General features: G+C 35.9%; 2 protein-coding genes across 2 annotated transcripts in view; both read right to left on the bottom strand.

The window, feature by feature from the left end:
- Positions 1-5,062, bottom strand: part of LOC308259951 (olfactory receptor 8U9-like) — a gene marked incomplete at both ends in the record, with an annotated part of 55,866 nt that extends 50,804 nt beyond the window's left edge. The window contains one exon of the mRNA XM_080691291.1: positions 4,942-5,062. Coding sequence (XP_080547417.1) covers positions 4,942-5,062 — 121 coding nt within the window. The remainder of the gene's footprint in view (positions 1-4,941) is intronic.
- A 6,690-nt stretch (positions 5,063-11,752) lies between these two features.
- Positions 11,753-12,694, bottom strand: LOC308265455 (olfactory receptor 8K5-like; the record flags this gene model as incomplete). Its single annotated transcript, XM_080699178.1, has 1 exon — positions 11,753-12,694. The coding sequence occupies one exon, from the start codon at positions 12,692-12,694 to the stop codon at positions 11,753-11,755; it is 942 nt and encodes a 313-aa protein (XP_080555304.1).
- Between the last annotated feature and the right edge of the window lie 268 nt (positions 12,695-12,962).

Below are 12,962 nucleotides of genomic sequence, written 5' to 3'. Positions count from 1 at the left end.
GTGGCTGGCCACGAAACTATGAAACTCCTGTCTCCGCCTTCCAAGTACTGGGATTTCAAGTCTGTACCAACATGCCTGGCTGAAGTGTTTGTTTTGATGCAGATATTAAGACTTACTTCTTTGAGCCAGGTCATTCTAAGTGTGTCAAAAGAGCTATATTATTTCAGCATTTTAAAATGTTCATTAAAGTTTAAAACTAACACCTGTTTCTAAACTACAAACCTTATCTAGTTGCTAATTATTGCTTCTGTGTATGGAAGCAGGATGAGAAATATTTTTATACCATTGCTGATCAGTTAGAAAGTATTTAGAAAATCTGTGGCCATTAATGACATGTGTTTTAATACATCTTAGCTTGTTGATCAAACACAAAATCGAATGCTATAAAGTGTTCATTTTAGAATTTTGTTAATATTTATCTGTCCTTGTCCACATCTGTCCATTTTGACTGAGGATTTACTGCTTCTTCCAATCCTATTTCTCTTTGCTACAGAAACAGGACTTGAGCATACTCGGATTACTCACAAATTCTCAGTACACAGACAATCATGAAGAAGAGCCTAGCAACTAGCAAGCAGCACAACACAAACAAACGACAAGAACTATAGGAAACCCATTGAGGGCCAGGCAATTTTCTAGGCACTTTATACGTATTAACTCCTATGAGTCACAGGGTATCCTAGGAGGTAGGTAGCAAGAACATCCTAATTTAAAAGGGAAGAAAACATGAGATTCAGAGACAAATGTCACTCAGATTATAAGAGCTGGAATCAGGATTTGAACAGGAGGAATACCAGGTAGACAGCGGTCCTATATTAGATGACTAAAGCAGTAAGTTAATGTGAAAACTAGGTGATACCAATATCGAACAATGAAGAGTATTGGGAGCTGCGGCATAGGTCCTTTCTGTATAATCACACTTTTTATAATGTGAAACTCCTATCTAGTCATTATATTTTTCTTTAAAAAAATTTATTGGTACATTATAATCATAAATCTTGATGAACTTCAGGGTGGTAGAGGCATACACGCACCCAACACTCATTTAGCCTCCCCTCAGTTCCCACCCTATTCTCTCCCCTTCCCTCCTTCTCATGCTCCCTTTTTGAGACATAAAAGTGTATTAAACAGGGAGAAATGCTTCTGCAGTGTGTAGGCCTTCGTGGCTCTCTGATGACAATCGAGTTTAAGCTCGATGTCCTTAAAAGTTCAAAGACCAATGTTTTCACCTACCTTCCTGGAGATCTGCTTTGGCTTCCTGCTGTTTGAATCATGACAGATGGTTACAGAATGCATTTAAATTTTCTTTTCACCCTTGAGACTCATCTAGTTGGAGTTTCAGTCTTGTTCAATAATAACAAGTTGTACATACTTACCTAAGGGACAGTACCTCCCATATCCGTTAATTATTCTCAGAATATTCCATTAGGGAAAATAAAAGATAGTTTATACCTCAGTGTAACAGAATAAGTCAGTCAAGCAATATGATAAATTACTGGAAATCACAAATATGCCTTTGTCAGCATTTCAGTTACACGGTGCCGTGGAATAATTAGTATAGTGTCCATTCACAGGGCATCGAATAAATGGAAGAATAAATTCTTAAAACAAGATTGTACCACATTTGATAATGAATTCAGTGATCGAGATTTGTTTTGATATAAAAATAATTATAAATTCACATACAATAATCACTATGATGTGGATTATCTATTCAAAGGTATCAGTGATGTGCTTGCTTTGGCAGCACATATACTAAAGGTATCAGTGATAAGTCATTTTCCATATGTTAAAATTTTTGACCTTTCTTTTTAAGAATTTTCCTTTACCATTGTTTTTCAGAAATTTTATTTTGATGTACCTTTATTGATTGATTGATTTTTGTTTTCTCTTCTTAGAGTTATTTTAGCCTTTGTTATTTGTAAAATTATCCTTTGTTTTACAATAATCTTGTGTGTGTGTGTGTGTGTGTGTGTGTGTGTGTGTGTGTGTGTGTCTAGGGACATTCTACCTCCAAGCTATAACCCTGGCACTTTTAAGTTTTTTATTTTTATTTTTGGAAACAGGGTCTTACTAGGCTGCTCAGAGTCTTACTAAGCTTTTTAGGCTATCTTAGATCCCGTGATGCTCCTGTTTTATCTCCCAAGTACCAGGATTTCAGGTGTGCACCACTACACAGTAGAGAAAATAAATTTTTAAAAGTATTTTGGTCAACATTTCTTTCTTTCCCATGTTCTTTTCTGCCTCAAATAATGTCTTCTTTTCACTTAGACCCATAACTAATCATTAGTACCTTGCTCCTGTTCTACAAATCACATAAATTATTTCCATGCTTCTTATTTAGCATTTCATTTTCTCCATGTCTTCTTTTTAAATAACCTGCAGTGTAGCTTTTAAATTTAAAAATTTTTAAATTTATTTGACCTTTTACTTTTTATTACTTTTTATAATATTTCTTTTCTGTGCTTTTATTGGTGCATTAAAATCTCACATCATAACTAAAACATGTTGATAATGACATATATGCACTCATCTTTCCTTTTCATTAATTGTCTAATTCTTATTGAGTAAACATTTCATTTGTTCTTACTTAGCATTTTATTTTCACTTCACAAGTTGTGTTTTACTGTTTTTTTTTTTAATCTTTTTAGGAATATTACAGGTGTTTCTCACAATGTTAACATTTTTGTTGAACTTGCTTAAAATGGTTGTTTTAAAGTTCTTAGATGTTCATTCTATTAGAATGTATTTTTTTGTGTGTGGTAATGGAGCTCCTGGAAACCCTTCTACTTCCAGTCTAGACTCCCAGATCTACTTTTTGTATTTTCATTTGGAAACAGGGTCTCCTAAGCCAGCGGGGCTGGCTTTGAACCTGCGCGATCCTCCTATCTCTGCCTCCTAAACACGGGGATTACAAGCGTGCGCCACCATGCCCGGCAGAATGTATTTAATTATCTCCTAAATATGTTATATGTTTATATGTTCCTCCTTTGTCACATCTCCGATTTGTAGCTTAACACCAAGTACTATAAATTTGGGGTAAGTGCTGCAGTTTTATTTTTGTTGTTGTTGTTGTTTTCCTAAAATATGTCTATGAGTGTCAAGAAAATGGGATGAATGGGACAAACTCATGAGCTGCTCAGAATCTATGGATTATTGAATTACAGTTTACAGACTCCTATGAAGAAACAAAGATATTGATGAGGAATGAGTGGGATAGCAATGTTAGGAACAATTATTATTCAGCATCTTCATAAGACTTTAAGTTATTCATTATATTATGTGGATGACCAGTATTGAAAGCACTTGAAAAATACACTAACAGAAAGTTTGAAGGCTTAGATAGAAAAAATTTGCATACAAATAAACAGAATACACAGAGGAGACAATCACTGAGAATTTTACTCCAGCAGATGATGAAAACCCAGGAGCCCCTTACATTCCTTCCTCTGATTCCCACTGTTCCTTATTCTGTCTCAGCCTTCTCACTCCCCCTTTCTGCTTATTTTTGATATATCCATGTCCCATCCAGATGACAGATTCCCAAGCTTACTGGTTTAATATTCCCCTTTAAAGAAAGTTACTCAGTACCTTTCCTGAGCTATTCTACCATCCATTTATTTTTACTCAATGTCCCCAGTTGCATCCAAAGCTTTACCGCCTTTCTGGATCTGTCCAACATCTCCCTGGGGTGGTATTACTGACTTTGGGAATTCATGAGAGCACATCTTTTCTTCTATAAAGATAAATTTTTATGATTAAGTCATAACAATTGAGTCTTGACTAATGTGTATCATACAGTACTCAATAATATTGTTATCTGATAGTTTCTGATAGTTTGTGTGACCAATTTTCAAAGATTTATTTTAACTCTATCAACAATATGACAATATTTATCTTCATGTTACAATATACGATGTACTCTTAAATTTTACTTCTGAAAGAAGGCAAATATTTTTGTTTTTTATTAATCTATGTACAAAATTAAGAGATCCTAGTATATATAATACAATATGTAAATACATGTTGGATTCATTTTTACTGTAATTTCTCCTTGGGGCATACAGTGTGTAGATGTATGCCTATACTATAATTATAATAATTATATTGTATGAACACCTGAAGAACAAATATTGCATATGTTATTCCATATCCTGTGTAGGGCATATTTTACATCTTTGTTCCTCAAGCTATAGATTAGTGGATTCAACATGGGAATAATCAGGGTATAAAATATGGAAGCCACTTTATCAGTGTCAGAAGAGTGGCTGGACTGTGGCTGCACATACATAAATATCAAAGTCCCATAAAACACTATGACCACTGTCAGGTGGGAGCCGCAGGTGGAGAAGGCCTTGCGCCTGCCCTCGGCAGAGTTCATCTTGAGGATGGCTATAAGAATGAGCAGGTAGGACACAAGGACTATGAGAAGAGAGGAAATCAAATCAAAAGCTGCTAAGGACATAATGATCAATTCAATTTCCTGCGTATTTGAGCAGAGCAAAGATAACAAAGGGACACAGTCACAGTAGAAATGGCTGATGACATTGTAGCCACAGAAGGATAAAGTAAAGATTTTTATAGTGACTAGGAGGGACACAAAGATACAGTAGAGATAGGGGATTGTCACTAGTATGTAACATACTCTTTGTGACATGACCAGAGTGTAGAGGAGAGGGTTACAGATGGCCACGTAGCGGTCATAAGACATCGCCGACAGAATAAAAAGTTCACTAATAATGAACACAAGAAAAAAAGCTAGCTGTACAGCACATAAGTAATAGGAAATTGTATTTTGATCCACAACAAAATTTACTAACATTTTGGGTCCAACAGTTGTTGAATAGCCGAGGTCAGTGAGCGCCAGGTGTCTGAGAAAAAAATACATGGGCGTTTGCAACCTGGAGTCGACCTTGGTGAGGATGATCATGCCCAGGTTGCCCAGAGCTGAGATCACGTAGATGATGAGGAACAGCCCGAACAGCGGAGCCTGCAGCTCAGGGCGGTTCGTGATGCCCATCAGAATGAACTCACTCACCACCGTGAGATTGTGTTTCTCCATTCAAGTTTTTCAGGAAGCCTATCTGGGATAGAGATATGAGCACAGTCAATTATTCTTTATTTTGAAACTGGGTTGCATGAGTTAAAAAAGGGTTCACTAAGTAGCTGAGGCTGTCTGCAAGCCATGATCCTCCTGTCTCAGCTTCCCAAATGCTGGGATTACAAGTGTGACCATCACGCCCGGCTAAAAGAAATTCTTTAAATTATGAAACAGCTCATGAAGAAGAACAAAATATGTATATAACAAAATATAAAAACATTAAAATATTCTAAAGATTAAAATTATACCAGATTTGAAATATATATATTAATGGAAGGCTATTATTGATTTTAAAAGCAATACGTTATAATACATTTTAAAAAGAGAAAGACAAAATATTAATTATTAAAATTATTTTTGCTTACATTTCAGTTGTAAGCAAAAATAGAAAAATATAAATTTTTACATTAAATATAAATATGATTACATGTACTTTATACTTAAATCATTGAAAATATTTCTTATAAGGTTGTGATCTTCTATATTCCTATACTTTTTCATGAGTGCATCTTTTTACATTAGAAATATGAAAATATGGACCAGTAGATGGTAATATTAAAGATATCTTCAGTAAATTCATAAGAGCAATAAAAATCTTGTAATTTTTCTGTTTTCTTTGTTTTATTTTATAATTATGGAAGAAAAAATGAGAAAAAAAATCACACTAGGTAAGTATTTGTTTTCTTGTTGGTCAGATAAGATAGACAACCTTCCTCTCAACAGCATTAGTCTTCTACTGAAAGAGCTACACCAAATATTTTCACTTCACTCTCTTTTTTGGGTATGTAGCAAGTGTAAGGTTTTAGGATCTTATTGGCACATTATAATACATCATAGTGAAATAAAGTGATACATTCATAACTTTACACAACACCTCTTGCAATGGTTTGCTCCTAACACCATCCTGCTACCCCCTCCTCCCTCCCTAACTTGCTAGTAAGGTTGTTAGTGATACCTTCATATATGGACATATTGTTTGATTGGTTTTCCTTTCTCAGGATTTTTTTTTAATCTCCCTACCCTCTTTTCCTCCCCAGATCCCCTTCCACAATTCTACTGGTCTTACTCTTTATTATCAGAGTGCCTTTTCTTTCCTATTTTATCTCTAACTACCACTACAAAAGAAAGAAAATATAAAATCTTAACTTTCTGAGAATGGCTGCAAACCATAGTAAACACTAGGAATTGTATTTTTTAAAAATGTGTACTCTTGAAAGAAATTCTACCCACCTTTTCTCAGAAATCATTGGAAAATAAGGTACATTCATGCCATTCTATTTCACTGCAAAAGACCCAGTCTTCACATATTTTTCACATCTGAATGTGAATTAGAAATTCCTTTTTCCTCCTTATTAACAAATGAGCAAGGAATCATATCAATATGTTCACTTTAATAATTTTAGTGTTAAAATATTATAAAGTCATAAGATGATAGAGACAATAAGTGGCCGTGTATTTATAAGGACGTGAACCTTTGCAGCTAACACCTTCATTTACTTCATTAAGCTATTTACAAATACCAATATGCTTTTAGTTGTGTTCCATTTGTTCTTAGTTTTGGCTACAACTGCACATAAAACTATTTATATAAAACATATGATTTGCAAATAACACCATGATATTATATTAAAAATATATACACATTTAGCCTATCAAACCGTGTAAAATATTGAAAAATTTATATGAAGGAAAAATGAGAGAAGACGTTTCTGAGTATGTATTGAGTGGTAAAAAGTCAGAACCCTAAATTAGAAATGGCTACATTTTTCTGACTTTATCATCAAATTAATGGAAAACTTAGTCAATGTCATTGAAATATTATAGTCATCTGCGGCATATAGCTTCACATCACACTTTATATTCTTTTTACCTGTAATGAAACCTCTGTCTTGACTTGCCTGTGGGTTTTACACATCACATAGTGAGAATGATTTATGGATTTCCTTTACCCTTTGAGGTTTCCCCTGAGGAGATGCAAAATTATTTGTTGATTATCCCTAAAGCAGTTGAGAGTGTAACAAATGCCTAGAGGCTGAGCATCAGTCAAGGACAATTTGAACTCCTTAGCGTATTAGAGTTCTCCAGAGAAACAGAAAGGGATGTTGTAGGAAAGAATTGGCTTATGCAATTATATTCTTTAAGGTGTTTATCTCTAAATGGTCATAGAGGAAATCATATTACCCAATAATACAGATATTGAAACATTTCTACTAGTGGTTACACAAGCTGATTTGCTACCCTGTGATGAATATACAAGGATTTGTCTAATCAAGAAAGACTCTAATTGATTGGGGGAGTATAAGTGATTTTAATGGTTTTGATCAAGAAAAATAGTACTGTGAAGTACTTCTGGGATAGGGGAAGAGAACTTTCATAAATGCATTTCTCCATAAAGTTAAAAACACTGTCAAGTGTTTTCAAAATTGGTTTTTGCAGAAATCTGGGAATCACCAACGTTCAGCAACAATTTAATGAGTACACTTTCAGAAAATACCACTGAGCCTTGATAAAATTGGCAATACTTTTTTGTGACTTAGTACATATACTGAAAAATGTACTTTCTGCAATTATGTAATAGTCTCACAAAACAGGGCAAAAAGAATAGCAGAGAAACCCAGAAAACTTAGGGGTGTGCAGATGGGTTTCAGAGCTTCCCAGAAAGTCTTACTCTTAGACCACGGTTACTAGATAATTTGTCTTTTGATTTCCTAGAAAAGTCACCTGCATGAGTCATTGTCTTTACTTAACCCGATTTGGAGCTCTTTTGACACAAGTACCTTTATCCTTGGGACATTTGTTAGCTATTGATTAAATTAAATATTTCTTGGGACAAATAAAGCATGGATAAAACTTAGAGATATTCGAATAAGATGGTCATTAGGGGTTATGAATATTCTGTGATATGAATAGGAAGTTACTAGGCCATGTTCATGTATAGAATTAAGTATATTCTTCAGGCTAGATCTAAGATCATCTCATTCTTTTAGTTTCTGTGACTGGGAGATCTACATACACAGGAAATAAAGGTTAAGGCAAAGCTGTAAGCTGCTTTATCATCTGTCTTTGTTTGTTATGCTGTAGCATAATATTTGACACGGGGTATTTTATTAGAGGCAAAAATTTGTTTTGTTCCAGTTCTAGAAACTGGAAGTCCAAGATTAAAGTGACTGCAGGTGAGGTGAAATCCATTACTTACAGAGGGCTCTGGCTAAGTATGCTTACTTGGCCTAAGAGCAGTGGTCCAAATCCACAATTCCAGGTCTTTCTCAGGTACCCTGATTTTATACATGAAAACTTTTCTCTCAGCAAAGTGTTCACATCCTAATTCTGTCACATTAAGCATACGCATGAATTTTGGGGAAATTATTTTAGATTTTAGTAGCATTAAAATACATGGTCATACGGATAACTGGGAAGTTTAGATGATTTAACGTATTGACTGAAGGCACAGAGAAAAATTTCTTTCCAATATTTAGCTTATGTTCAGCAGAATTTCATAGCGATCACACAGTAAAAGAACTACAGACTTCACAAAATGAATTAAAAAATGCTAAGCAAATAAATAGCATCAGCAATAATAGCAATGACAAAAATGTGAAAAGAGCAAATTCAACCAATCTTGGAAAATATGTATGTATGTATGTATGTGTTTATGTGTGTATGTGGAGAAGTGTGTGCATGGACTGGCTTTCATAGAGGCCACATTATATACATTGCAAAATATACAATTCTCAAGAAATATTTCAAGATAAAGAAATAAGAAAGTAAGGTCATGCACAGAAAATCTTGTCAATAGAATTGATTTCCGAAGAAAGAAGTCTTACAAAAGAACTAAAAAAAGACAATTTGAAGACCACTGGTGCAACTATGACATTTTACAGTATATTTAGTGGGAGTCACAGCAAGAATGAAGGAAGAGAAGGCATGAAAATGTTTGGAGATTACTTTCTGAAAAACATATCCAATTAGAGGACAATCAGTGATAGACAGATCTGAGAGCTTTGATCCAACCTTCATGTTGGATAAACAACAAGAGATTCTCACCTACAAAGTCATAGTCAAATTCTTCAGAGCCAGAAACAGAATCTAAATTTAGAGCGGCAAGATTGTATGGGTCATCCAACACAGAAAAAAGCACAAGGAGTCTGACAGGTGACTCTCCTCACAAAGAATGATAGACAGGCCGGGCGTGGTGGCGCACGCTTGTAATCCCGGCTCTTGGGAGGCGGAGACAGGAGGATCGCGCAGGTTCTAAGCCAGTCGCGCTGGCTTAAGAGACCCTGTTTCCAAATAAAAAAGTATAAAAAAGGTCTGGGAGTGTAGCCCTGAGGTAGATGGGCTTTCAGGAACCCCAGTACCACCAAAAAAAAAAAAAAAAGAGAGAGAGAATGATAGACAGCCCATTGGGATGACAGTATTGAAGTGCTGAGGGAAATGATTGTCAACCAAAACAATTAAATTATTTCCTCTGATCATATGAAGAATTTCTTTAAACATGGTACAATGAACATCCAATAACATAAAAATAATTTATCTTACACACTAAAATGAGTGTGAAATAATTTTAATTATATTCTGATTAGAAATGAGAGTTGATGTGTCTCCCAAACCTTAAGCTGTTCACTGAAGAACAGGTAGGTCTAGGATCCACACACTGACTGCTGGATCCTTGGGGAAGATACCACTTGGTACTGATTCCTTAACAAAGTCTTCCTCCAGGACTCCAGGAATTCAACCAGAAGACTTTTAGGCTTCTGGGCATCCTGGGCCTTTATTAAAGGGACTTTTTAATCCTCTGACATGTAAAGGACATAGTGGTTGGTATGTCTGGCATAGTATCTGGTTTTCATTAAAAATCCACTGTTAGCCATACGTGATGGCACACGCTTGTAATCCCAGCATTCGAGAGGCTGAGACCAGAGGATCCTGGCAGTTCACTGACAGCCTTAGGTACCTAGGCCCTGTGTAACTTAGTGAGACCCTGCTTCAAAATAAATAATAATAAATAGGGCAGGGGGTGTAATTTGGAGGTAGAATGCCCCTGGGTTCCATCCCCAGATCCCCCCCCCCGCCAAAAAAACCCACACTATTGCAAATATGCAGCACTTATCAGCTAAGAACGAGTGATCTTGTGGTCAAAATAGAACGTACCATCTGCATAAATTATATATTTATTATGCTATCATCTCTATTGGCTGTTCCCTCTTTGAATTCAGTATCAAAATTGGCCCCGTCATTTTCAGGAATGGAGTGGAGTTGATGCTGAAAGGAGGATGTGTCCTTAAAATAACAATTCTAAGCCGGGTGTGGTGGCACAGGCTTGTAATCCCAGCACTGGAAAGGCTGAGATTGGAGTATGGCGGTTAGCAGACAGCCTCAGCTACTTAGCCCTTTGCAACGGCCCTTTGAGACCGTGTTTCAAAATGAAGAATAAAAAATAAGGCAGTGGGTGTAGCTTTGAGATCGAATGGCCTTGGGTTCCATCCCCAGACCTACAAATAAATAAATAAATAAATAAATAAATAAATAAATAAAACAATTCTAATGTCATAAAAGTTTTTTTATTTTTTCTTCATGATTTTTTCAGATGCGAAAAGATAGAAGGCACCTAAAAAGAAAAAAAAAAAACACAAACAGTATTTAAATGCAAAGACTGTGTTAAATTTCAATGTATCTGCAAATTTCCTATTGCAAAAAAATTAGTTGTACATTTTAATGTGTGTGTGTGTAAGAGAGAGAGAAAGAGAGAGAGAGAGAGAGAGAGAGAGAGAGAGAGAGAGACAGAGACAGAGATACACAGAGAGAGAGAGAGTTATGTAATGGTTTATACAATCATTTAAAAAGAAAATAATATAAGCAGGAGTGTGTGTGTGTGTGTGTGTGTGTGTGTGTGTGTGTGTGTATACACTTCCAAGTGTAATTTAAGTTATACAGGGCATTAAGTACTTAGGCCCTGTGTAACTTAGTGAGCCCCTGTTTAAAAATAAAGAATAGAAATAGGGAAGGGGGTGTGGCTCAGAGGTCAAATGTTCCTGGGTTCCAACCCCAGACCCCCCCAAAAAAAAGGCCCTATTTAAAAATATAGTTATATTGTGAGATATAGAAGAAGACAATTCAACTCGTAACAATGACTCAAAAACAAAATAAGTAAAGGGCTTTGCACGTTTAGTCATGGTATAATGATCCGATGTTATTGTCACTTAGTAAATATGTGTTGATAATGTTGTATTCAAGGCCAGTTTGGGCAACTTAGTGAAGGCCTCAGCAAATTTGTGAGACACTCATTCAAAAGAGAAATAACCAACCCAACCTCCCAAAAATCCAGGATACATATTAAAAAATATTGTAAAACAAGCATATTTATATAATGTAGATTTTAATATGTTTTCCTACTGGAATAAGATGAAGTTTAAAGGAAGTGCAAAAGGAAAAGCAAGTTGGAAGCAAACAATATCAAGAGGAAAGTGATCTTTATTTACATGTAAAACATGAGGCTTAACTTGGGTAAATATAAAATAAATGACATAATTTCTATAAGTTATCACAAAGTTTGGTTGTGGGGGAACAAAGAACACATTATATCTATTAGAAATCCTCTCAAGTGACATTACCTTTACCATAGTTTATTAGAACAGCACACCATAATAAATGTTAAATGCAAGGTTTGCCTTGATACTTAAGGAACCTGTGGAAGGCATTTTTCACCTCTTTGTTTCTAAAGCTGTAGATCAGGGGATTGAGCATGGGGATCACTAATGTGTAAAACACAGAGGCTATTTTATCTGTATCAAAAGTGTGAGCAGATTTGGGCTGCAAGTACATAAAGAGGAGCGACCCATAGAACACAACCACCACTGTCAGATGAGAACCACAGGTAGAAAAAGCTTTTTTCCTGCCTTCTACAGAATGCATTCTACATATGGCAACCACAATCAGCATGTACGATACTAGGACTACCAGGAGAGAGGAGATCAAATTAAATGCTGAAAATAGTATGATCAACAACTCTATATCTCGGGCATTGGAGCACAGCATAGATAACAAAGGGACATCATCACAGTAGAAATGGCTGATGACATTGGAGCCACAGAAGGGCAATATAAAAATCTTACTAGTGATCATCAGAGCCTGGAATGTGCTGTAGAGGTAAGGAATGCCCACCAGCACGTGGCAAAGTCTCCGAGACATGACGACATTGTAGAGCAGAGGGTTGCAGATGGCCACATAGCGGTCGTAGGCCATGGAGGACAGGATGAAGAGTTCACTGATGATGAACGTAATAAAGAAAGCCATCTGCGTGGCACATGCATAATAGGAAATAATATTTTGGTCCACAAAAAAATCGACCATCATCTTGGGATAAATGACAGTGGAGTTGCCCAGATCAATGAAAGCCAGGTGTCTGATAAAAAAGTACATGGGCGTGTGTAGGCGGGAGTCCAGCTTGGTCAAAATGATCATGCCCAGGTTGCCCACCACTGTGACTGCGTAGATGAGGAAGAAGACCCCGAAGAGGGGAAGCTGCAGCTCGGGCCGCTGTGTGACTCCTATCAGAATGAAATTGATCGGCACCGTGAGGTTTGGCTGGCCCATTTGCTCCAGTTTTGCCTTTTGGGAAGAAACAGAAGGGTTGTTAAAAGCTTTCATTTAGAATAACCCAAGCAAATTATAATATTTGCAAACAGAACAGAAAATTGTATCTTAATACAGGACAGAATAATTATTTCAACAACTGATTTAAAAAGTTAAGGATGGGTAGACAATTCTACCTTCTAAAAGGAGAGATCCTTGCGAAATGCAAGCATGGTTATAACATATTAAAGGCTCTGTAGAGTCAGCAATGTTTTTAGCATTCTGTCAG

The sequence above is a fragment of the Muscardinus avellanarius genome (genome assembly GCF_963383645.1).
Source record: "Muscardinus avellanarius genome assembly, chromosome: 1".
Lineage (NCBI taxonomy): Eukaryota > Metazoa > Chordata > Mammalia > Rodentia > Gliridae > Muscardinus > Muscardinus avellanarius.
This window is presented reverse-complemented; position numbering and strand designations above follow the sequence as displayed.